Raw genomic sequence first — 27,172 nt, 5'->3', positions numbered from 1 at the left:
CTAGCACTCTACCACTTGAGCCACAGCACCACTTCCAGCTTTTTCAGTGTATGTGGTACTGAAGAATCAAACCCAGAGGTTCAGGCATGCTGGGCAAATACTCTACCACTGAGCCACATTCCTGGCCCACTTTTCTTCTTTCTTTCTTTCTTTTTTTTCTTTCTTTCTTTCTTTTTTTTTTTTTGGTTGGTCGTGGGGCCTGAACTGTGGTACTGTCCCTCTGCTCTTCAGCTCAAGGCTAGCGCTCTACCACTGAGAGCTTCTACCAGCAAGTATATGGTTTGTTAGAGAAGATAGATTTAAAACTCAACTGACAAAGGAATGTCCACAAGCTGTGGGAGCATGGAAAAGACCATTCTTCATTAAGAATCCTTTTTTCTTTTCTGTCCTTTTCTTGACCTCCTCCAGTAAGAATCACAATTAGCCTGCTTTTTTTTTTTTTTTTTTGGTCGGTTGTGGGGTCTGAACTCTGGGCCTGGGCACTGTCCCTCAGCTCTTCAGCTCAAGGCTAGCCCTCTACCACTAGAGCCACAGCACCACTTCCAGCTTTTTTTCTTTTTGCTTATGTGGTACTGAGGAATCGAACCCAGGGCCTCATACATGCAAGGCAAGCACTCTACCACTGAGCCACCTTCCCAGCGTCCGTCCTTCCTTCCTTCCTTTCTTTCCTCCTTTCTTTCTTTTCTTTTTTCTTCCTTCCTTCCTTTCCCTCCCTTCCTTCCTTTCTCCCTTCCTCGCTCCCCCCCCCTCTTTCTCTTTCTTTCCTTCTTTCTTTCATTCTCCCTCCAGTCCTGGGGCTTGAACTCAAGGCCTTGGGCACTGTCCCTGAGCTTCTTTTGCTCAAGGTTAGCACTGTACCATTTGAGCCACAGCACCACTTCACCTTTTTCTGTTTATGTGGTGCTGAGGAATGGAACCTAGGGTTTCATGCATGCTAGGCAAACACTCTTACCAGTAAGTCACATTTCCAGCCCCAAAAGGCACTTTCTTATTTCATCTTTTTTGTTGTTGGTGGTGGTAGTGGTGGTTGTGAGGCTTGAACTTAGGGCCAGCATATTGTCTCTGAGCCTTTTTGTGCTCAAGATAGTGTTCTAGCCCTTGAGCTACTATACCACTTCCCGGACTTTTCTTAAAAGTAAGTCCTGAATTTTAGTGTTAGAGGCATGTATACCACCCTGGGTCCCACTTCAGCACCCAAAAGAGAAGGTACATTGTTTAGTTAAAATGCACATATTAGGAAACTTTTTATAATGAAAAATGAGATCATCTTTAGTTAAAGATTAATCCCAGGATTTTAACCCACCTTCCTATCCCTAGCCCCTACACTAGAGATGGAACCCAGGGCCTTGCACATGCCAGGAAAGTGCTTTCCCATTGAGCTATGCCTCTTAAGCTCTCAGCTTTGCCTTTAGACCACAGTCAAATTTTAATAAGAGTAGTTCCTAGGTAAGGCGTATATCTGTGTGTGTGTGTGGTTTTTTTTTGGGGCGGGGGGAGTCCGGTCATGGGGCCTGAACTCTGGGCCTGGGCACTGTCCCTCAGCTCTTCAGCTCAAGGCTAGCATTCTACCACTTGAACCATAGCACCACTTCCAGCTTTTTTTTTTCTTCTGATTATATGGTGGTGAAGAATTGAACCCAAGGCTTCATGCATACAAGGCAAGCTCTCTACCACTGAGCCACCTTCCCAGCCCAAGGCGTATATCTTTAATGAGTATCCTAACCCTTCACTTTTTCTGCAGTTGGTGCTAGAAACTCATTCTTCATCCTTTTCAGTAAGGATATTTGTTAAAGAAATACAAGATAGTAATAGCTAATGTCCAATTTACTTTTTTTGTCCAAAGAAATCATGAAAAGTGCCAAGAGCTCTAGTGGCTTATACCTGTAATCCTAGGCTGAGATGTTTGAAGCCAGCCTAGGCAGGAAAGTTAAGACTCTTATTTCCAATTAATTACAGAAAAATCTGAAAGTAGGGCTGGGAAGGTGGCTCAGTGGTAGAGCGCTTGCCTTGCATGTCTGAGGCCCTAGGTTCGATTCCTCAGCACCACATAAGCAAAAAGAAAAAAGCCGGAAGTGGCACTGTGGCTCAAGTGGTAGAGTGCTAGCCTTGAGCTGAAGAGCTGAGGGACAGCGCTCAGGCCAAGAGTTCAGGCCCATGACCGGACCCAAAAAAAAAAAAAAGAAGAAAAATCTGAAAGTAGTGCTGTGGCTCAAGTAGGAAAGTGCTAGCTTTGAGCAAACGGAGCTCAGAGATAGTGCCCAGGGCCATAGTTCAAGACCTAGGGTGGGCAAAAACCAAAAAAAGAAGAAAAAAAAATAAAACTACCTGAATTTACTATGCATTGATGGCTAATCCCTGAAATCCTAGCTACTCATGAGGCTGAGATCTAAGGATCATGGTTCAAAGCCAGCCCAGGCAGTAGTGTGTAAGACTATTTCCATAATCATCAAAAAGCTGGAAGTGAAGCTGTGACTCAAGTGATAGAGTGCTATCCTAAGCTGTATGACAACAACGAGAAACCTCAGGACAGAGAGAGAGACACACACACACACACACACTCACTTACATACACTCTAAACTTTATTTACAATGTATATACAATAGCATCTGTTTGAGGTTTAGCATATAATTGTTCACTCTTGAAAAATCAAGAAATTGTCGAAGGATAATCTGTAGGTTATATCATAATCTATAAAAATAAGTTTGTTATTAAAAAATAATATGTTTAGATCATAGATTTTGGCTTGAAAATGTCTAATAAATTGGCTCAGTCATTTATTAACATGTTATCAGGTTATATTAACACATATTATATGTGTTAAGACAGTTTGTACTTTAACCAGTTATTTTATAGTATTTTGCAGTGTACTTCAGCTTTATGAACATTTACTTTTTGTAAACATAAATTGCCATGGTTATTTCTGTTATTTTTTGTTAGTCCTGGTGCTTGAACTCAAGGGCTAGGCACCTCTGAGCTTCTTTTGCTCAAGGCTAGCACTCTACCACTTGAGCCACAATGCCACTTTTGCCTTTTATTGTTCTGCCTTTTATTGTTTATGTGATACTGTTTATGTGGTATTTAGGGCTTCATGCTTGCTGGACAAGCGCTCTACCACTAAGCTACATTCCAAGCCCTCTGGGTTATATCTTTAAAAACTGCTTAATAGCCAGGCACTGGTGGCTCATGCCTATAATCCTTGCTACTCAGGAGGCTGAGAACTGAGGATCACAGTTCAAAGCCAGTCTAAGCAGGAAAGTCCATGAGACTCTTAGAATTAAACAGCAGAAAACCAGAAGTGGTATTTTGGCTCAAAGTGGTAGAGTGCTATCCTTGAGCAAAAATGCTCAGGGTCAGTGCCCAGGCCCCAAGTTCAAGCCTCACAAACAACAACAACAACAAAAACTGCTTAATAAATACCATTCTTGACTTTTTAAAATATATATTATCCCCAGATTAAAATTGTTACTTAGTATTTTGTTTATATTTGAGGGAAATTAGAGTAGATGTTTCTTATCTTACATAGTACTGTACAGATCGAGCCAAAGTTAAATTTGCAGATTCAAAACTGAACTAGAAACTTATTTCTAATTCTTTTCTTTTAAAAAAATTTATTTATTTTTTGGTCCGGTTGTGGGGCCTGAACTCTGGGCCTGGGCACTGTCCCTCAACTCTTCAGCTCAAGGCTAGCACTCTACCACTTGAGCCACAGTGACACTTCTGGCTTTTTCCTTTTTGCTTATGTGGTGCTGAGGAATCAAACCCAGGGCCTTAGGCCTGCAAAGCAAGCACTCTACCACTGAGCCACCTTCCCAGCCTCTTTTTAAAAATTTTAATGTAAAAGTGATGAACAGGGGATTATAGTTAGGTAAGTTTGTCATGACCTAATTATTTTCTTTAAAAAAAAAAAAAGCAAGCCAGTTACCAGTAGCTTAAACCTGTAATCCTAGTTTCTCAGGTGGCTGAGAGCTGAAGATCACAATTCAAAGCCAAACCTGGGCAGGAAAGCCTGTAAGACTCCAGTTAACCACCAGAAAACTGCAAGTGGAGCTGTGGCTCAAAGTGATAGAGGAGTACTAACCTTGAGCACAAGAGTTCAGGGATAACACCCAGGTCCTGAGTTCAGCATCTACGACTGGCCAAAATAAACAAATAAATAAAAAAGGCAAAGTTTCCTAACATTTTGATGTTAGTATATTTTGTTGCTTTTTTAATGGTTTCTGGCTATAATATCAAATCAGAAAACCGTAGTTGCTAGCTAAATCAGGTAGGGAATAATCATTTCCTCTGAAAACCACTATTTGCTTCAGTATGGGTATTGGTTTAGACCCCAGACCATAATATTAGGAAAGGAAGATTTCACAAATCCTTAATTGTAGATCCAAGTATTAATAGATTTAGGGAGAAGGGTAATTAATGTTAGCTTGTCTGATATATCTACTACTTCATGATAGAACTAAAAAATTCTAATGGTGCTCTGTCTTCTGAATATAGCCGATCTGAGCTAGAAACTATTTGATGAAATTTAATACTGTTTCCCTAATCTGTCTACTGTCTACAGACTCAGAGCCCAGAGGTGGAACAGTTAGGGAGGGTTGTGGAGCTGGACAGTGACATGATAGATATTACCCAGGAGCCAGTTTTGGATTCTGTGTTAGAAGAAGGCATGCCTGAGGATCAAGAACCTGTGTCTGCTTCAACACATATTGCATCTTCACTGGGAATTAATCCGCATGTCTTACAGGTAAAGTTTAACCCACCTTTCTTATGGCAGAAAGGCAAACTAATACTTTCTCTTATACCTCTTCCTGATAAGTTGCTTAAAGCCTTTGAGTGTTCAATCAAAAATAAATAAATATAGATAGATACTGGATAGATAGGTAGGTAGATAGATAGATAGAAATGAGCTGGGTGCCAGTGGCTCACGCCTGTCATCCTAGCTACTCCGGAGGCTGAGATCTGAGGATTGCAGTTCAAAGCCAGCCCAGGCAGGAGAGTCTATGAGACTATTATCTCCAATTAACTACCAGGAAACCGGAAGTGGCCCTGTGTATCACGCTGTAGAATGTGTTTGCCTTGAGCTGAAGAGCTCAGGGACATTGTCAAGACCCAGAGTTGAAGCCCTACAACCTACCTCCCCCCCCAAAAAAATATATATGTATATATGTATATATGGCTAGTGTTTGGGTCTCATTTTCCCATTCATGGATGAAAGACTATTGAAATCAGAAGACAGGGCTTTGGGTTTTTTTGTTGTTGTTGTTGTCGTCGGTTGTGGGGCTTGAACTCTGGGCTTGGGTACTTTCCCTGAGCTCTTCAGCCAAGGCTAGTGCTCTAGTACTTGAGCCTCAGTACCACTTCCAGTTTTGTAGTAGTTTTCTGGAGATGAGTCTTATGGCCTTTTTTTGCCCGGGCTGGCTTTGAACCGTGATCCTCAGATCTCAGCCTCTTGAGTAGCTAGGATTATAGGCATGAGCCACTGGGACCCGGCTGGGTTTTTGGTTTTAACTGTATTAAAATCAGAAGACAAAGGTTATAATCCACATTTTATAATTTTAATATTAGACAATTCATACAGTTATTGAGAATTATTTCTCTATAAAATAATAATTTGCCTATTTCAAGGTTCCAGAAAGTTTTTCGTGAAACTTTAAAAAAAGGAGTAGACACAGGTTTTCTTAAGTTTTTGTTTGTTTTCCCTGCTTATGGTTGATATTAAAGTCATTTATTATGCAAGTATAAACAATTGCTATACGCTAGGATCTGTCAGGACATAAATACAAAGAGTAGAGTTATGACTTAGCCCTTAAGAAATATATAGTAGTAACTATCACACAGATGTTATACCATGGACAGCAACCTTTTGAAAGAACCAATGCTTTTGGCTGCTTGTTATAAGCGACATTTTCCTTTCATGGTCTTTTTCTTTCTGGGTAACACATTCATTCTGTGAATACTTTTTTAGATTATGAAAGCATCATTGCTTGCTGATGAAGAAGATGTAGACTCCATGGATCAACGCTTTGGTCATCTTCCTGCCAAAGGAGATATTGCTCAAGAAGTCTGTTCTCCCCGACTCCCCATTTCAGCATCCCATTCATCAAAATCCCGTTCAATAGGTATGTATAAAATGTTCTGTTTCCTGGGTGCTGGTGGCACACGCCTGTAATCCTAGCTTCTCAGAAGGCTGAGATTTGAGGATCGCAGTTCAAAGCCAGCCTGGGCAGAAAGTCCATAAGACTCTTATCTCCAATAAACCACCAGAAAACCAGAAGTGGTGCTGTGACTCAAGTGGTAGAGCACTAGCCTTGAGCTGAAGAGCTGAGGGACAGTGCCTAGGCCCAGAGTTCAAGCCCCACAACCGACAAAATAAATAAATAAACGCTCTGTTTAACAAAAAAGTTCTGGAGTTGTCAGGTATTGCTTTTTAAGATGTGGTTAGTTTTGTTATATTTTTTGGGTTTTGCCAGTCCTGTGCCTTGAACCCTGGGTCTGGAAGCTGTCCCTGAGACTCTTTGTATTCAAGGCTAGTGCTCTACCATTTGAGCCACAGCATCACTTCAGGTTTTGTCTAATTAATTTATTGGAGATAAGAGGGATGCCAGCATCTGTATGGTCCAGGGCAGACCTTACAAGTATCACAGACTTTCCTGCCCAAGCTGGCTTTGAACCGTGATCCTCAGATCTCAGCCCCATGAGTACTTAGGATTACAGGTATGAACCACCAGTGCTTGACAGGAGTGGCTAGTTTTTAAGAATGGTAATTTTATTGGTGCAGATGTACATATTATATCGAGGCAAACAGTTATGATTGATCGGGGTCTTTGTTAGCTTTCATGTATTCCTAACATTATCTTACTGCGATCTAGAAGGCAGTGATTGATGAACAAATATATCAGATTGCTACCTTTTCCTAACACTTGTCATGATTTTATCTCTGAGTAACTGTCAGTTCTATTGTTGAGTTTCTAGGATTCCTTTAGTTTGGGGTATTTTTTGTTTGTTTGTTTGTTTGTTTTGTTCTTGTTTTGGTACCAGTTCTTGAGCTTGAAATCAGGGCATCATGCTCTCTGTAAACTTTTTCACTCAAGGCTGGTGCTCTATCATTTGAGTCACATGTCTGTTTCCTACATACTTCATTTTAAAGCTTTCTCTTTTGTGGTGGGATTAGCCAATGAAATTGATGTCAGTGAAAAACTTGAGCAGATGTTAATTTCATAATAGTTTGAAGGACAAAGAACTACCAGTGAGAGATTTATGTTGCCTTAAAAAAATTCAGTGTTGGGGCTGGGAAGGTGGCTCAGTGGTAGAGCACTAGCCTTGAGCTGAAGAGCTGAGGGACAGCGCCCAGGTCTAGAGTTCAGGCCCCACGATTGGACCCCCCCCCCCCCCCAAAAAAAAATTCAGTGTTGCCAGGCACAAGATACTCAGTAGGCTTGAGATCTTAAGATTGAGGTTCAAAGCCAGCCTGAACAGAAAAGTCCATGAGATTCTCATCTCCAGTTAACTAGAAAAAAGTAGGAAATGGAAACGTGGCTCTCTCTGCAAATGAAAAAGCTCAGTTCAGTACCCAGGCCCCAGTACTACCATTCAAAAAAGTTAACTAAGGGTTAACCTTTCAATATTTTGTCACTTGATTTTTTTCTTTTGTTGCTGATATTAGGGCTTGAACTCAGGGACTTCCACTCTTGCTTAGATTTTTTTGCTTAAGACTGATGTTCTGTCACCTGAATCACACCTCTACTGGCTTTTTACTAGTTAATTGGAGATGAATATTGGAATTTTGTGTGCCCAGGCTGGCTTTGAATTGAGATCCTCAGATCTCAGTCTCCTGAGTAGGTAGGATTGCAGGCATGAACAATTAGGACTCAGCCATTTTCCTTTGTTTTTTAAAACACTTTCTTGTATTTTTCTTTTTTTTTTTTTTTTTTGGTTGGCTGTGGAGCTTGAACTCTGGGCCTGGGCGCTGTCCCTCAGCTCTTCAGCTCAAGGCAAGCACTCTTACCACTTGAGCCACATGGCCACTTCTGGCTTTTTCTATTTATGTGGTGCTGAGGAATCAAACCCAGGGCCTCATGCATGCAAGGCAAGCACTCTACCACTGAGCCACCTTCCCAGCCCATATTTTTCCTTTTCTTAAAAAACATTTTAAATAACTTTTTGCATAATGGACACTACATGAAAATCTCACATTTTAATAACTGTGTTCATGTGTTCATGTACTGGGGTTTAAAGTCAGTACTCCTAGATGATTGATGGACTATCACTGTATCACACACACCTCCAGCATGGTGCTGTGTGTGTGTGTGGGCGCGTGTGTGCGTGTGAGCGAGCGTGTGCAATACTAGGGCTTGAACTTGGGGCCTAGGTGCTGTGCCTGAGCTCTTCTTGCTCAATACTAGCTGCAGATCTACTTCCAATGGTTAATTGTAGCTAATTGGAGATAATAGTCTCACAGACTTTACTGCCTAGTCTGGCTTTAAACCACAATCCTCAAATCTCAGACTCCAGAGTATCTAGGATATTATAGGCATGAGCCACCAGTGCCTAACCAGAATGGCTTTTTGCTGCTTATTTTGAAGATGGAGTCTAGCAAACTTTTCTTTCCAGGCTGGCCTTAAATCAATATCTACTAGATCTCAGCTTCCTGAGTAGCCAGGATAACAGGCATGAACCACCACCACTCTGTCATTCAGAAAAGCACATGTGCAGTCATAAGATGCCTGTATATGTTTTTGTTCCTGAAGTCTAGCATTCAATATTAAGGCAGGAACTTGAGTTTTGATTTCTATCGGGGTGTTTTGTTTTGTTTTGTTTTTTGGGTCCGGTCGTGGGCCTGAACTCTGGGCCTGGGCGCTGTCCCTCAGCTCTTTAGCTCAAGGCTACCGCTCTACCACTTGAGCCACAGCACCATTTCCGGCTTTTTTCTTTTTGCTTATGTGGTGCTGAGGAATCGAACCCAGGGCCGCAGGCATGCAAGGCAAGTGCTCTACCACTGAGCCACCTTCCCAGCCCCTTTGTTTTGTTTTTTAATTAACATGATTATTCATGGATTTACATACAGAATTCTAATTAGGACATGAAACTTGATGCTAGACTTACCTGAGCTTACCTCCTTATCCTGTCACCTAGTATCTTTGTGGATTTGGACAAGTCATTTCCCTGAGCTCAGTTTAAACTGAGCTCAGTTTAATCACTTTTAAAATGGAGGTGTGATGATGCTTATTGTTTAAAATTACTGAAAGGTGAAATGAAATGTACAGAAATGGCTTATACAGTCTGCTTTAAATAAGTGCTAAGTAATACTAATAGTCATTGTTGGAAGCATCATCATCATTAGAATTCTTGGCTTGGCTTCCTATTGAAAGAATAATTTCTGCAAAAAATATCTTAAGTTGCTGCTAGTTATCCTTGTCATTAGACAAGGATGAAAGACAAAATATTGAGTGGTATCATCCTTGCTGATTTTTGTTGATGTTCAAGAAACAGTAGATTATGTTAAGAGCCTTTTTCCTCCTCATTTCAGTTGGTGGGTTACTACAATCAAAATTTGCAAGTGGCGTTTTTCTTTCACCAAGTGCCTCTGTGCAAGAATGTCGAATTCCCAGAGCATCATCTATGATGAATATCTCATCCCCTTCTCCTTGGTCTGTCCCTCCACCCCTGACCACAGTGTTTACAGTGCCCAGTCCAAGTCCTGAGGTTCAGCTCAAGACAGTGGGAACACGCAGACAACTAGGCCTAGTCCCTCTTGAAAAGTCTGTCACGTATGGCAAGGGAAAACTCTTGATGGACATGGCCCTATTCATGGGACGCTCATTTCGAGTTGGTTGGGGCCCTAACTGGACTCTTGCTAATAGTGGAGAACAGCTGAATAGCTCTCATGAACTGGAAAGTCATCAGGCTACCGATTCTATGGAATATGGATTCTTGCCCAATCCCGTAGCTGTTAAATCGTGAGTTACACTTTTTGATGCTTTTTTTGAAAGCGCTATGGTAATTTAGGGGAAAAAAGTATTTATAAGCTGGAAACCCAAGGCTATGACCATATTCTTTTGTGATCTCTCTAGATTATTCTTAGCACAATTTTAGGAAGATACTTTTATAAAAAAACTACAATGATTAGGTCTTTTTTAACTGTTAAATTATGAAAAGTTAATATTATCAAACTTTGGTTGACAAAGTAACAGATCCAAAGTGAACACTGCATCATTCCTTGGGTTTTCAGCCTTTTTATTGCATTAGCATATTTATTTGTTTCTTTGGTATTGTGATTTCTTCATGTATAAATGATGTTCTCTACAATGTTTTCCTTGTCTTAGACCTCCTAAGATAGATACATTAAACTATAGATAATTAATCCATGCATAAATATTTGCTATATGAATAGTGACTTGTTCATATTAATTTAGACTCTAGCTGGCTTGGCGGTACATACCTGAAATCCCAGTATTCAGGAAGCATATTTCATAATATCCAAATATACAGTAAAGCCAGTTCTGTATCTAACTATACTGATTCTCATGCTTGTTATAAACTGGCCTGAAGAAGCCTGTGTATTTTAAATGAATGGCTCAGATAATTTTTTTTATCTAGTATATAGCAGATAAATTCAATACAGGTTAGTAATAGGAACAGAATTCTTTACAACCATAGTGAAATGTTTTGCATTCTGTTTATAATCATAAAAGAAACAGGGGCTGGGTGCCAGCTAACTCCTTAGCAGGCTGAGATCTAAGAATCAAACTCAACCTACCCTGAGAAGAACAGTCTGTAAAATTCTATCTCCATCTAACCAGCAAAATGCAGGACTGAAGGTATGGGCCGAATGTTAGAGGGCTACCCTTGTATAAGCAAACTGAGTGAGAGCATGAGGCCCTGCATTCAAGTCATGGTACCAGCAAACACAAAAAAGTTAAGTTGTAGGGAAATCTTTTAGGGGCTGAGGATTCAATACTTCAATTTGAACTCAAGGCTTTATGTTTGCTAGGATGGCACTCTATCACTAAGCCGTACTCCCAACCCTTTTTGCTTTGGAGATAAGTTATCAGGTTTATAGCTAGGATGACAAGCATGTACCATCATACCTAGCCTTTTATTTGTTGAGATTGAATCTCCCTACCTTTTTTCCCTGGCTAGCCTTTGAACCTCAATCTTCTGATCTCCATTTCCAGGTGTAAGCTACCTTGCCCAGCTCTCTTATGTTCATTTTCTATCTTGTTCTTTGTTATTCCTTATATAGCCTGACGGAATCCCCATTCAAAGTTCATTTAGAAAAACTCAGTTTGAGACAAAGGAGACTGGATGAAGATCTGCAATTATATCAGACACCTCTGGAGCTCAAATTAAAACGTAGCACAGTCCATGTGGATGAACTGTGTCCTCTCATTGTCCCCAATGCGGGAGTTGAGGTCATTCATGATTATGCTAACTGGGTTAAGGAAGCATCCAGAGATGTATTGGAAGCACAAAGTGAGTATATATTATGCTTCTAACCTTTGATGCCTCAGGAGTTAAGGTCATTAGCAAGTGTTTCTAGGACAGACTTCCTTACATCAATATTATAAGTGAGTGCCTGAGCTTATATATTTTTATAGTTGAGTTGTAATGCTAAGAAGAAATTGTTACTATTTCTTCTAAATTTGTAGGGACTTAAATGCCATTATTTAGATAAGAGATGCAATAAATAGCATGTTCATGAGAATAAATAAAACTCTTAACTGACAGATGACAAAAATTTAGTTACAATGCATAGTTGTGTGCAGTAGTTTTAACTATGATTATATCTCTGTAAAATATCATGGAATTTTTGTTGTTGTTGGTGGTGGTGGTCTTGGCACTTGAACTCTGGGCCTGAGTGCTATCCATCAGCACTTCAGCTCAAGGCTAGCACTCTACCACTTGATCCACAGCACCACTTCCGCCTTTTCAGTTTATATGGTGCTGAGGAATGGAACCAAGGCCTCATGCATGCGAGGCAAGCATTCTACCACTGAGCCACCTTCCGGAAGCCTTATCATGGAAAATATTCTTATTTGTCCTTTGCTTGTTATTATCAGCTTAATGATATAAAGTAATAAGTTTAATTTTGATATATTCTTATTTATTTTTGCCAGTACCAGGGTTTAAACTCAAGGCCTTGATATCTAGCTAAGCTTTCTTGGCTACAAATGGTACTGTACCACTTGAGCCATGCCTCCTGCCCTTCATTGTGACATTCTCATACATGCATGTATCATATTATATCATCATATTTACCTGTTACCCTATTTCTCCCTTCTCTCTAATCTGCTTCCACATCCCTTATACTTCCATCTCTTCCAGATTCTTATTAGAGAGAGAGAGAATGAATGAATGAATGAATGAATGAATGACTGCATGCACAACCATGCTGGTCCTGGAGCTTAAACACAGTGCTTGGATGCTGTCCCTGAACTTTTTGTGCTCAAGGCTAGTGTTCTACCACTTGAGCCACACCTCCAGTTCTGGCTTTTTGGGGTTTTTTTTGGGAGGGGGGTCCAGTTGTGGGGCCTGAACTCTGGGCCTGGGCACTGTCCCTTAGCTCTTCAGCTCAAGGCTAGCACTCTACCACTTGAGCCACAGCGCCACTTCCGGCTTTTTTTTTTTTTTTCCTGCTTATGAGGTGCTGAGGAATGGAACCCAGGGCCTCATGCATACAAGGCAAGCGCTCTACCACTGAGCCACCTTCCCAGCCCCTTGGTGGTTATTTTGAGATAAGAATTTAAAGAACTTTCCTGCCCAGGCTGGCTTCAAGCATGATCCCCAGATCTTAACCTCCTGAGTAGCTAGGATTACAGGCATGAGCTATTACCTGGCAGTAGTTATACCTTAAGGGCTCAATCTCCCCTTCCACTTAAAAAAAACAGCATCCTGCAGTAGCATCACAGAAAATAGATCATTTATTTAAATATACTAAAAACACAATTAGAAACAACTATACTCCCGGTAAGAATTGAAAAGAAAGGCACTAAGATAATACAGCATACACTTGGATGTTGAAAATTAGTAAAGGTGAAAGAAGAGAAGGGAAAGGGAGAAAAGAAGAAGCAAAATGTAAGAGCAAAAATACAGGATGAAGGCATGAGTAAAGAATAGTTAGTTAGCCGGGCGCTGGTGGCTCACGCCTGTAATCCTAGCTATTCAGGAGGCTGAGATCTGAGGATCGCAGTTCAAAGCCAGCCCGGGCAGGAGAGACCGTGAGACTCCTATCTCCAATAAACCACCAGAAAACCGGAAGTGGCGCTGTAGCTCAAGTGGTAGAGCGCTCGCCTTGAGCTGAAGAGCTGAGGGACAGCGCCCAGGCCCAGAGTTCAAGCCCCACGGCCGACCAAAAAAAAAAAAAAAGAATAGTTAGTTAATGGGGGACTGGGAAGGTGGCTCAGTGGTAGAGCACTTGCCTTGCATGCCTGAGGCCCTGGGTTCAATTCTTCAGCACCACATAAGCAAAAAGAAAAAAGCTGGAAGTGGCGCTGTGGCTCAAGTGGTAGAGTGCTAGCCTTGAGCTGAAGAGCTGAGGGACAGCGCCCAGGCCCAGAGTTCAGGCCTATGACCAGACCCCCAAAAAAATAAATAAAATAAATGGTTGTTCCTTGTTGAACTGCTTATACTAATTTTATCTCAGGACTTCCCTCATGCCAGGCAGGTACACTAACACTTGAGCCACTCTACCAGCTTTTTGTTGTTGTTAGTTATTTTCAAGATAGGATCTCACTTTATGCCAAGTCAGCCTGTACTGTGATCTTCATAGTTGTGCTTCCTATGTCATTGGTATGCATCACTGCACCTAGCCATTGGTCAAGATGGAGTGTCACTTTTTTTTTTTTTTAGCGTTGGCTAGCCTTGAAATCTGATTCCCTGATTCCTACCTTTGCATAGCTGGGAATACAGGCTGAACCACCACATCCACTGACAGTTCTCTTGTTTTCTTAGGCTTCTGGAAACAGGGCAGTAAGGATTTTTTTTCCTCTCTCAGGACCAATCAGTTCAAACCTGAAAGGGCTATATGGAAGGCAAGCCTGCCGTGCTGTCTTGCCCACTGGGACGAGAGCTAAGTTAGTGTTTGCTGCTGGGGTGAATTTTGCCATTGATCTACCATGCCTCAAGTGCAGGAGCTGCCCTTAGGTAGCCCCCACTCACTCACTAATCCTGAAAATGACTTAGTTGGATACCCCCTTTCACCAAAGGTGCTCTTATCAGTGTACTCATGGGCATGGGAAATGCCCTCACAGGGGCCAGATTTCCAACAACTGTCTCTGGGGTTCTACGAGTGGAGAAAGTAGTTAAACTAAAGCAATCTAGGATGTAGGAAGAATATAAGCAATCTTGCCTGCCCAGTCATACCAGTTTCTGTCCTAATCCCTTCTCCTACCCATCCACAGAGATAATCATACTTCTCTTAATAGAGGTCTGGCAAGCCTTCCCTAATGGAATCACCCCAAGTCCCTCCATTAGGTTGCCTACATTTCCCACTATTAGAATTAACTCTTTCAGTCTGCATGGAAGTCACAAATAGCTGCCTGGGTCCACACTAACACAAGGTGCTTGCTTGCTTAGCTAGTGGAATAGAGATCAGTAGGTTTGAAAAATACTAGTGCTACCGTGTGTCGGTGGCTCATGCCTATAATCTTAGCTACTCAGGAGGCTGAGATCTGAGGATCATGGTTCAAAGCCAGCCCAGGCAGGAAAGTCTGTGAGATTCTTATCTCCAATAAACCACTAGAAAACTGGAATTGGCACTATGGCTCAAGCGGTAGAGTGCTCTCCTTGAGCTGAAGAGCGCAGGGACAGTGCCCAAGCCCAGAGTTCAAGCCCCACACTGACAAAGAAAAATAATAATAATTAGTGCTATGGGCTGGGAATATGTGGCACAGTGGTAGAGTGCTTGTCTAGCATGCATGAAGTCCTGGGTTTGATTCCTCAGTACCATGTAAACAGAAAAAGCCGGAAGGAGCACTGTGGCTTAAGTGATAGAGTGCTAGCCTTGAGCAGTGCCCAGACCCTAAGTTCAGGCACCAGTGGCTCTTGCCTGTAATCTTAGCAACTCAGGAGGCTGAGATTTGGAAGATCACATTTCAAAGCTAACCCAGGCATTAAAGTTCATAAGACTTACTATCTCCAACTAATCACCCAAAAAATGGAAGAAGTGAAGCTGTAGTTCAAATGTTAGAACACTAGTCTTGAGCAAAAAAGCTCAGGGACAGTGTCCAGGCCCTGAATTCAAGCCCCAGGACTATAGTTTGATATAAAGAACCACCACTCCCTTGCCAAGTGCCAGTGGCTTACACCTGTAATCCTAGCTACTCAGGAGGCTGAGATCTGAGGATTGCATTTTGAAGCTTGCCCAGGCAGGAAAGTCCATGAGACTCTTATTTCTAATTAACCATCAAAAAACTGGAAGTGGGGCTGGGAAGGTGGGTCCGTGATAAAGTGTTTGCCTCACCTGCATGAGGCCCTGGGTTCGATTCTTCGGCACCACAAAACAGAAAAAACTGGAAGTGGCGCTGTGGATCAAGTGGTAGAGTGCTAGCCTTGAGCTGAAGAGCTGAAGGACAATGCCCAGGCCCAGAGTTCAAGTGCCAAGACCAACAAAAAAGAAAGAAAAACTGGAAGTGGAGCTGTGGCTTAAGTGGTAGAGTGCTAACCTTGAGCAGAAAAAGCTCAGGGACAGGCCCAGAATTCAAGCTCCAGGACCAGCCAAAATAATAAAGAACACCCTCCCACCCCCCTTCTTAAAATAATAGCCTGATGGGGGAACCAGTGAGTAAGTAGGAAATACTGGAATAAGTAGGCAGTGCTTACTAGCTTGCTACATGTATTACAAATGGCCCATCTACAACTGTAATTATTTAGAGTGCCAGCTTCTGGGCGTGTGGAGCTTGCTGTTAAGAGAATGAAGTTTCATTATCTGTATTTGAATTCTGACTGTTAATATAGCCCACAACTTGGGGCAAGTCAGTTAATTCCCTATACCTGTTTATTCAACTGCAAGTACTGTTAACTACTACATAGTTACATTGTATATGTTACAGTTATTTTTCTCTTTATTGCTTGTTTTAACTCTTTGTGCTTATCATCTAAAATGGTATTAGTGGAGGCTTAGGGTTGTATTTGTTAACCTAAGTACCACAGGTACATAGAGTGAGCTAAAGTAGCTAAATCATACCACTGAAACTGGTAAGCAAAGCTAAGTAATTCATTCAGGATAATCAGCTTAAGTGTTCCTGGTGTTTATTCATATATTTTAACACCACAATTAGAATAATGGCCTGACTGGTACAAGAAGACTTTGTGTCATAGCATTGCTTTCTTGTCTTTCCATTAGTTGTGAAGCCCTGGAGCCTCACATGGACATTATGTGAAGCCCTATGGGGTCACCTGAAGGAACTTGACAACCAGCTAGATGAGCCCATTGAATACATTCAGATTCTGGAACGAAGAAGAGCTTTTTCTCGCTGGCTATCCCATACTGCTGCACCTCAGATTGAAGAAGAAGTTTCCTTAACCCGAAAAGACAACCCTATAGAGGCTGTCTTCAGCTACCTCACAGGCAACAGGATCAGTGAGGCCTGCTCTCTTGCACAGCATTCAGGTAAGCAGTATGGTTGTTTGTGCTACTACCTACTTCCTACTCACTGCCCCTCAGAAATCACTAGAAGAAATCACTAGAAAGCATAAATTGGAATTCCTAGCCTTCTACATTCTTTTTTTTTTTTGGTTGGTCTGGGACTGGGCGCTGTCCCTCAGCTCTTCAGCTCAAGGCTAGCACTGTACCACTTGAGCCACAGTGCCACTTCCAGATTTTTCTGCTTATGTGGTACTGAGGAATCCAAGCCAGGGCCTCATGCTTACATGGCAAGCACTCTACCACTGAGCCACCTTCCCAGCTCGCCTTCTACATTCTTGTTAGAATTTTTTTATTGCCTTTACCCCTTGCCCTTAACAAATTTTAGAGATTATTGTGCTTATGGGAATAAAAGATCCACCCATTCACTTTATAGCAAGCATACATACATTTTGTCTCTAGATTTGAGTTTCCCAGTTCTCTGTGTTACCACATAGTACATTCTAGTTATGTTTTCAATTATGTCATTTCTTTTTTTCCCTACAGACCTTTGAATTGTATTTTTTCTTTTGTTTTATAAATGCACTGTCTTGTATAAGGTCACAGAACTTATTTTGTGAATCAGTCTATTAATTTCTATATGCTATGTAATTATGTAATTTAGGTTCAATTATTTTTCATACTTCTACTTGAGCAGAAAATGCTGTTATCAGTATTTTGGCATTACTCCTGGAAATGATTATAGATGTTAAGTCCTGGATTATAGATGTTAAGGGCTGGAATAAGAATATAATACCCCAAGTATCTAAGACCATAAATCCTTCATAATCAACAGAGAACTTTTGTTTCTCTTACACAGGGGATCATCGCCTTGCCCTTCTTTTATCTCAGTTGGTGGGTAGCCAGTCAGTCCGGGAGCTACTCACCATGCAGCTGGCTGATTGGCATCAGCTCCAGGCTGACTGTTTCATCCAGGATGAGAGATTGCGCATCTTTGCCCTCTTGGCTGGAAAACCGGTATTATCTCCTTTACCATACTAGGTTAATTTCTCACAAATTCAAAGCTAGTAAGGTAAAAGCAAAAATATACCTCTGCATACTGTTACCTATAACTGGCCCTTTTTGTTAATTGACACTAGAAATATTTTCATATTGAAAAGGTAGGTATGTTAATCCCAGCCTCAGGAGACAGTGAGGATGGAGAGACCGTATCTACAAAACAAAACAAAAATCTAATTATAACTGGGCATTGGTGGCCTGTAATCCTAGCTACTTAGGGATCGGATATTCAAAGCCAGCCAGGGCACGAAAGTTCATGACAGTCTTATCTTCAATTAACTACCAAAAAGCTAGAAATGGTGCTATGAGTCAAAGCAGTGAGCACTAGCCTTGAACACAAAAGCTCAGGGACAGCACCCAAGCCCTGAGTTCAAGCCCTAGGATGTGCATCTCCCAAAAAAAAAAAAAAAAAAGTTACATAGAAACCAAAAAATTAAAATATGCCATACATAATAATAAGTATAAGTAACTTATCTACCTGGACATTTTAAATCTATATGTATTCATAGTTATGTGTTATTATACAAAACAATTATACATAGTAATTCTGCAACTTTTTTTATTTACTATGTATAGACTTTTTTTTTTGTCAGTCATGGGGCTTGAACTCTGGGCCTGGGTGCTGTCCCGCAGCTCTTCAGCTCAAGGGGAGCGCTCTACCACTTAGGGCCACTTCTGGTTTTCTAGTGGCTTATTGGAGATAAGAGTCTGACGGACTTTCCTGCCCAGGCTGGCTTTGAACCACAATCCTCAGTTCTGAGCCTCCTGAGTAGCTAGGATTACAAGCTTGAGCCATTCAGGCCTGGCTCTTGTTTTTATTTTTATTGCCCAACCTGGCAATAGAAGTTTCTGAAAAATTCTGATAAGAGTTTGTTAACTTGCTGGATTGGTTGCTTGGTTGCTTGGTTTTTGGGAGTGCTGATGTTTGACTTTTGTGCATGCTATAAGCTCTGCCACTGAGCTACACCCTCAACGTAGCATCATTATTAATTTTAGCTTACATTTGGTATACAGGATATGATTTCATTGTTACACTTACACTGTATTCCAATCAATCTCATTCCCTCTTATCATGCTCACTGCCCCATTTCCCAAAACAATTTCAACAAGTTTCATTGCTGTATTTTCATAGTAAAAAGTAATCCATTTCAACAGTGTTCAGCCTCCATCATCCTCCCATGTTAGCCATCATTCTTTCTGCATGCCTGTAATGAATGATAGAATACAATTAAGTTCTCTATTGTTGTCTACCTCTTTGTTACTGTGTGTACGCATGTATGTTGCATATGTAAAAGTATGCACAGGTTTGCATCATTACTGGGGCGTGGACCTGGGCGCTGTCCCTTAGTTTTTTTGCTCAAAGCTAATGGTCTACCACTTGAGCCACAGGTGGACTTCCAGCGTTTTGCTGGATAAGTGAAGGTTAGAGTCTCAGATTCTTTTCTGCCTTGTCTGGCTTCAAACTATGATCCTCAAATCTCAGCCTCCTGAGTAGCTAGGATTATCACTGTAAGCCACCAGCACTCAGGTGACTACATTCTTAAAACCAATTTTTAGAAATAAAATAGCTGATAAGAATTTATGCTCTTAAAAAACATAGGCCAAGAGCTGGTAGCTTGTGTTTATAATCCTACCTACTCAAGAGGCTAAGATCTGAGGACCAAGGTTCAAGCCAGCCCAGGGAAAAATGTCCCATGAGACTCGTTATCTCCCGTTAACCAGCTAAAGACTGGAAGTAGAACTCAGTTGGTAGAGCCCCTAGCTTTGAGCCTATAAATAGCTGAGACAGCCCCCAGCCCCCAAATTCAAGCCCCAAGACCAGCACACACACACATACACACAAAAAAGTATAAGCAGTGAAGACAATGAAAAAGAACCTACTCTGCTCTGATCTCAGCAAATCCATCTTTTTTTTTTTTTTTGGTCATGGGGCCTGAACTCTGGGCCTGGGCGCTGTCCCTCAGCTCTTCAGCTCAAGGCTAGCGCCCTACCACTTGAGCCAAAGCGCCACTTCCAGCCTTTTCTGCTTATGTGGTGCTGACCAAATCCATCTTTTTAATTAAAATATTACTTGAATGTGTTAGTTTCTTCTGTGATAGAATACTTAAGGAAAACTTTTTAAAGAAGAATAATTAATTTTGGTTCATGATCTCAGAGATTTCAGTCCATTATCAGCTAGTCCAGTTGTTTCTGGGGCAAGGTAAGGCAAATCATGACAGAGATCATTTAATTGGACAGAGCTGCTTACTTCATAGCAGCAAGAAAGCAGAGAGAAGGAAAGGTTCTGTGAACAAGGAAAAGATCCCCAAGAACCTGTCCCCAGTGATCTGATTCCTCCCACTGGACCCCCACCTCCTGAGGTTCCCACCATCCCTCAAAACATCACTACTACCTAGGGACCACGTCTTCAAACATCTATGGGAGACAGTTCATATTTCCACTATAACATTGAATAAATGAATAGCTTGAAGACATCAGGTGTAAAAAGATGAAATATAGTAGTTGTGGTAATGATTTTGTCTCCTGCAGGTATGGCAGCTCTCAGAGCAGAAGCAAATCAATGTGTGCTCTCAGCTGGATTGGAAACGTTCCCTTGCTGTACATCTTTGGTATTTGCTTCCACCAACAGCCTCTATTTCCAGAGCACTCAGCATGTATGAAGAAGCATTTCAGGTAGGCATATACAGTATAGAACCAAGCAAGAATCCTGGAAGGTGTCCTGCTTTGCCGTAGGAGTCATGCAGAGAAAGCTATCATCACCTTTTTAAATTAATTAATTATTTTTTGGTCAGTTGTGGGGCTTGAACTCAGGGTCTGGGAACTGTCCCTGAGCTTTTTTTATTCAAGGCTAGTGCTCTGCCATTTTGAGCTACAGCTCCACTTCTGGTTTTCTGGCAGAATTTTTGCTTGTTTGTTTTTGTTTTTAAATTATTATTGGAAAGATACTGTACAGAGGGGTTACAGTTCCAAGAGTAAGGTAATGAGTACATTTCCTATCAAGGAGCATTGTTACCTCCTCCTTTGTTTTTCCCCTACCATCCCTTCCCTCCCCAACTCCTCCCCTTGAGGGATGGGGTAGTTAATTTGAGATAAGAGTCTCTTTATTGCTGGAGCTGGCTTGGAACCATAATCCTCCGATCTCAGCCTCCTGAGTAGCTAAGATTACAGGCATGAGCCACCAGTGCCTGAGTTTACATTTTCATTATACTGTACTTTTTTAAAATTTAATTATTGTCAAGGTGATGTGCAAAAGGGTTACAGTTACATAATAAGGTAGTGAGTACATGTCTTGTCGAACTTGTTACCCCTTCCCTCATTTTTCTCCCACTTTCCTCCCTGCCAGTCCTCCCCCTACCCCCAAGTTGTACAGTTCATTTCAAACATATTGTCTTGTGAGTATCAGCTGTTGCATTGGTTTGCTCTTTTTCTTTGTCTCACCATTTTGTTGTTCCCCTTCCCTAATTCAGATAAATGTATATACAATACCCAGGGTACCAAAATAAAATACAGTGACAAGGGAATAACCATAGTAACCATAGAGAAAAAAAACACAAGAAAAAAACAAATCACATAGTACATTAAAAACAACAACAAAGGAAACCTCTTATTTCCATGTCTAGGAAATAACTTTTATAGTCATATGTACATAGCTGTACTGTATTTTTATTACTATTTTTTTTTATTCTTTCTTTAAAAGAACTCTAAACTTGAAATGGACTGTGGAGACCTGATGGGAAACTTCATCCTTTATTCTTGCCTCTAGAGTATCTGTCTTCTCTAAATATCTGCTTTCATTTATTTACAATGATGGGTTCCCACAGTTAACTTTCCCCCTTTCCTTTCTTCTTTCTTGTTTTTGTTGTTATAATAGTGGTACTAGGAAACCACTGGCCCCATCTCCACAGATATCTTCTTTCTACTAAGTTACTGCTTCTTTGGTCAGGGTTCTTCATTTCTAATACTGTTTTATCCTTTGGAAATTCCTTGCTTATATAGCCTGACCTCAGGTTTGATTTTGCCTCTGATTAGTACTTCAAACTTTCAGTCCCCTGTGTATCAGTGTTTAGATTAAAGTATCATAGATTTTGTTTTGTTTCAGTTTTTTGTGTGTGTTGGGCCTGGGGCTTAACCTCAAGGCCTAGATGGTGTCCCTGAGCTTTTGTGCTTAAGGCTAGCACTCTGCTACTTTGGCCCACAGCTCCATTTCCAGATTTTTGGTAGCTAATTGGAGGTAAGAATCTCAAAGACTTTCCTGCCTGGGCTGACTATGAACCCTATCATCAAATCTCCCCTCCTAAGTAGCTGGGATTACAGGGGTGAGCCATTGGGTGCCGGCTTATTATCATTTTGGTGGGGGGGGGGTTGTTTTTCATTTTTTGTTTTTTAAATAGGGCTTGAACTCTGGGCCTGAGCACTGTCCCTCAGTTCTTCAGCTCAAGGCTAGTGCTCTACCACTTGAGCCACAGCACCCTTTCCGGCCTTTTCTGCTTATGTGGTGCTGAGGAATCGAACCCAGGGCCTCATGCATGCAAGGCAAGCGCTCTACCACTGAGCCACCTTCCCAGCCCCTTATTATCATTTTTTTTGGGGGGGGGGAGGGTCTGGTCATGGGGCCTGAATTCTGGGCCTGGGCGCTGTCCCTCAGCTCTTCAGCTCAAGGCTAGCGCTCTACCATTTGAGCCACAGCACCACTTTCGGCTTTTTTCTTTTTGCTTATGTGGTGCTGAGGAATCAAACCCAGGGCCTCAGGCATGCAAGGCAAGCGCTCTACCACTGAGCCACCTTCCCAGCCCCCTTATTATCATTTTTTAAAGAAAATAAAGTATATGTACACATGATCTGTTACTCAACAATGTTCTCTTCAATGCTGTCATTTTTTTGTTTTAAGATATAGGATATGTATATTTTGAGACAGGACTATTAGGTAGCTCAAGCAAGCCTCACACTCATTGTTCTTAGCTGAGTATTGGTTTACAAGCATCTGCTACCATGACCAGCTTGCTATCTTTAATTCTCACTGGTTCATTAAAGACAGTGGAATATGTCATTGACCAGAAAATCTCCCGTAGATATCTTTGGATTATCACACCCTTTTTATTTATATTTACTTTTTGTCATTTAATTGGGTTTTTGCTTTGCTTTTTGTTTTGTTTAAATACTAGGGTTTGAACAAAAGGTGTTTTCCTGGCAGTTCTACTGCTCATTCCAATTTTTGCTTTCATTATTTTTCAGGTAAGGTCTTGCTTTTATGAATGGGCTAGTGTGAACTGTGATCCCCTTATTGACATTCCCTACAGAGTTGAGATGGCAGGCATGCTTTGCTGAGCCCAGTTGTTTACTGATTAATAGAAGCGTCTCAAGAACTTTTTGCCCAGGCTAGCCTCTCACATTCTACCTCCCAAAGAACTAGGCCTACAGGTGTGAGCCACACTTCACCTCCCAAGTAGTTAGGCCTAAGGCATTTAAATCAAGACATGATAATCTCTAGTGAATGACACTAACAAGCTGATTGTTTTATCAAATTCTTCCCCTTCAGAATACTTCTGAGGGTGACAGGTATGCCTGTTCCCCGCTTCCTTCATACCTAGAGGGTTCTGGCTGTTTGATAGAGGAGGAGCAAGACTCGCAGAGACCACTTCAAGATGTTTGTTTTCACCTTCTAAAACTCTACAGTGACAGGTAACCCAGGACTAGGCTTTATAGTTACTTGAGAATGCTCTAAGACCCTATAGAATCCTTCCCCTCTCATATACCATAAGTTGCTATAAATCTATATAATTACCAAATAACTTGTAGTTGGGTAGAAAGAATACCCTTAAAATTATTTTAATCAACTTTGATGAGATAAGACTTAAAAGTGTACAGTTTGAAGCTAGGTGCTGGTGGTTCACGCCTATAATCTTAGCTGCTCTGGAAGCTGAGATCTGAGGATCTCATCTCTAATTAACCAGAAGTGGAGCTGTGACTCAAAGCCATAGAGCACTAGCCTTGAGCAAAAAAGCACAGGGACAGAGCTCAGGCTCTAGGTTCAAGCCCCGTAACTGACAAATAAATAGTATGCAGTTTGATGGTAATTACCAAAATGTCACATTATTACAACCAAGATATTTCTCTTACTCCACAAAAAAAAAAATCCCTAATTGCCCTCTGGGAATTAATACTCAGCTTCAAACATCCTTTTACTGGCTTTTCTGTTACAAGTTAATTTTGCATGGGGGCTGGGAATGTAGCTCAGGAGTAGAGTGCGTACCTAGCATACATGAAGCCCTGGGTTCTATTCCCCAGTACCACATAAATAGAAAAAGCCAGAAATGGTGCTGCAGCTCAAGTGGTTCTAGCCTTGAGCAAAAGAAGCTCAGGGACAGTGCCCAGGCCTTGAGTTCAGGCCCCAGGACTGGCAAGCAAAAAAAAAAAAAAAATTTTTTTTTCTTTTTTCTGATTCCATGTGAGTAAGATTCTGTGTGTTCTTCTGTGCCTGGCTTCTTTCACTGAGCATAATGATCATGAGATTACCTTTGTTAATATGTACAGCAGAATTTTGGTTTTGGAGGTTTTTGTCCTTCGGTTTTTTTATTTTATGTTGATTTTTGCATAATTCATGTATCATTTCTTAATGAACAGTTACTGTTGACTTTTGCTATTATGGACAAAGCTGCTGTAAATATTTTTTATTTAAAAGTAGTGTTGAGCTGAGCCTGTGGTGGCCCAAGCTTGTAGTCCTAGATACTTGAGAGGCTGAGGCAGGTGGTTCACTTGAGCCTGTGAGTTTAATTTGTATTTGTGAGACAAGGTCTAGCTGTATAGCCCATACTGGCCTGGAACTTCTTATGTAGCATAGCATAGGCTGAACTCAGACTCCTTTCTTAGCCTCCCAAGCTTGACAATTAAAGAAGTATGCCATAAGCCAGGCGCTGGTGGCTCACACCTGTAATCCTAGCTACTTGGGAGGCTGAGATCTGAGGAGGAAGGCTGAGATCTGAGGATTGCGGTTCAAAGCCAGCCCAGGCAGGAAAGTCCTTCAGACTCTTATCTCCAATTAACCACCAGAAAACCAGAAGTGGCCCTGTGGCTCAAGTGGTAGAGCACTAGCCTTGAGCTGTAGAGGTCAGGGATAATACCCAGGCCTAGAGTTCAAGCCCCACAACAACAACAACAAAAAAAAAAGTGTGCCATAAAGGTGCACAGAAAACACAGAGTGAACTACTTAAAATATAACTTCAAAGCTGGGTGCTAGTGGCTCACTTCTATAATCCTAGCTACTCAGGAGGCTGAGATCTGAGGATCACGGTTCAAAGCCAGCCCGGGCAGGAAACTCCATGAGACTCTTATTTCCAAATTAACCACTAGAAAACCGAAGTGCCGCTGTGGCTCAAGTGGTAGAGCACTCGTTATGAGCTGAAGAGTTAATGGACCACACCCAGGCCCAGAGTTCAAGCCCCACAACCGACAAATAAATATATATATATAACGTCAAAAAAGAAAAAAACAATATCTAATAGTTTTATGTAATAGTAATACATAATCATCTTTCAAACCTTATTTTTTGCTTTGTATTTCAATAATACTAAGGACTTTTTTCATGTGCTTATTCACCATCTGTACATTTTCTTGCTAAAGTGTCTATTCCCATGTTTTTCCCATTTGTAAACAGTGCTATCTTGTTATAGTTTATATTCTGATTATATATTGATGTAATTTAAAAATCAAGACATATTTATATTCCTCCAGTATAAAGGCTCTGTCAGTTTTGATTGCTTCCTTTCTTTTTATTTGGTATGTTTCTTTCTCTCTTTTTTTTTTTTTTTTTGTCAGTCCTGGGGCTTGAACTTAGGGCCTGGAACACTGTCCCTGAGCTTCTTTTGCTCAAAGCTAGCTCTCTACCACTTGAGCCACAATGCCACTTCCGGTTTTTTCTGTTTATGTGGTACTGGGGAATAGAACCCAGGGCTTTCATACATGCTAGGCAAGCACTCTATCACTGAACCACATTCCCAACCCTGATCATGTTTCTTTAAGGGCATTCCCTCCACCAGAGTCACCAAATTAAAGTGTAAAGTTAGCCAGTAACTATTTTTTTTTGGGGGGGTCCCGTTGTGGGGCTTGAACTCTGAGCCTGGGCACTATCCCTCAGCTCTTCAGCTCAAGGCTAGCGCTCTACCACTTGAGCCACAGCGCCACTTCCGGCTTTTTTCTTTTTGCTTAAGTGGTGCTGAGGAATCAAACCCAGGGCCTCGAGCATGCAAGGCAAGCGCTCTACCACTGAGCCACCTTCCCAGCCCCCTAGCCAGTAACTTTTAATTCCTGTAATCCCAGACTTCGTCTCTAAAATAACCAGCTAAAGGGGGGCTAGAGGCATAGCTCAAGTGGTTGAGTGCCATCATAGCAAGAACAAGGCTTCCTGCTCTTGCTTAAATTTTCACTCAATGCTGGTGGTGCTCTATCATACCTCTGTGTCATTTTATTTTGTTAGTCATGGGGCTTGAACTCTGGGCCTGGGCACTGTCCCTTAGCTCTTCAACTCAAGGTGAGCACTCTACCACTTGAGCCACAGTGCCACTTCCAGTTTTCTGGTGGTTAATTGAAGATAGAGTCTCATGGACTGTCCCAGCTGGCTTTGAACCGCAATCCTCAGATCTCAGCCTCCTGAGTAGCTAGGATCAGAGAGAGGTCTGAGCCACCAGCACCAAGTAAGGTTAGTTACTTTTTTAAAAAATAGAAATGATATATTTTGGTTAACAATTTAGCAGCTTCTGGGCACAGGTGGCTCATGCCTGTAATCCTAGCTACTCATGAGGCTGAGATCTGAGGATCACAGTTCAAAGCTAGCCTGGGAAAGAAAGTCCGTGAGACTCTTATTTCCAATAACCCACTAGAAAACTTGGAAGTGGCGCTGTGGCTCAAGTGGTAGAGCGCTGAGGGTAGAGCTGAGGGACAGGGCCCAAGCCCAGAGTTAAAGCCTCACAACTGACTAAATAAATAAATAAATAGCAGCTTCTTAAAAGTTAAACAGAAACCTACAATCTGATTCAGCCATTCCACTCCTGGGTAATGAAAATGCATGTGCATATATTAGTATTTGTAGTAGCTTTATTTGTAAACATCCAAAACTATAAATAACCAAAATTTCCCCATCAGCAGGTAGAAATTAGATAGTAAGTTGTGATATAACATATTTTGGAATCCTAGTTGGCAGTAAAATAAAATGAACTATCAAGTAGTTACAAAATGGTAATTTTGGAAGAAGCCAGACCTAGAGAGATTAAAATAGTACCTATTATATGGAAAATGAAAACTATAATGTCAAAAGCATGTTAATTGCCTGGTAATGGTGGGTATTAAAAATGGAGTGGCAGGGCTGGGAAGGTGGCTCAGTGGTAGAGCGCTTGCCTTGCATGCATGAGGCCCTGGGTTCGATTCCTCAGCACCACTTAAGCAAAAAGAAAAAAGCCGGAAGTGGTATTGTGGCTCAAGTGGTAGAGTGCTAGCCTTGAGCTGAAGAGCTGAGGGACAGCGCCCAGGCCCAGAGTTCAGGC

At 41.5% G+C, this 27,172-nt stretch overlaps 1 protein-coding gene across 3 annotated transcripts in view; it reads left to right on the top strand.

Annotated features, from left to right (window-relative positions):
* Nucleotides 1-27,172, top strand: part of Nup98 (nucleoporin 98 and 96 precursor) — a 119,513-nt gene that overhangs the window by 81,084 nt on the left and 11,257 nt on the right. For all 3 annotated transcript variants that reach the window (XM_042687605.1, XM_042687598.1, XM_042687589.1), the window contains exons 21-28: nt 4,560-4,742; nt 5,964-6,117; nt 9,525-9,954; nt 11,241-11,470; nt 16,341-16,607; nt 17,440-17,597; nt 20,169-20,312; nt 23,176-23,318. In XM_042687605.1, the coding sequence (XP_042543539.1) occupies nt 4,560-4,742; nt 5,964-6,117; nt 9,525-9,954; nt 11,241-11,470; nt 16,341-16,607; nt 17,440-17,597; nt 20,169-20,312; nt 23,176-23,318 (1,709 nt within the window). The remainder of the gene's footprint in view (nt 1-4,559; nt 4,743-5,963; nt 6,118-9,524; nt 9,955-11,240; nt 11,471-16,340; nt 16,608-17,439; nt 17,598-20,168; nt 20,313-23,175; nt 23,319-27,172) is intronic.

Source organism: Dipodomys spectabilis, unplaced genomic scaffold (genome assembly GCF_019054845.1).
Source record: "Dipodomys spectabilis isolate Male_0828 unplaced genomic scaffold, ASM1905484v1 ptg000003l, whole genome shotgun sequence".
NCBI lineage: Eukaryota > Metazoa > Chordata > Mammalia > Rodentia > Heteromyidae > Dipodomys > Dipodomys spectabilis.
The sequence above is the reverse complement of the archived record's forward strand: the minus strand, read 5'-3'. Positions and strand labels throughout refer to the sequence as shown.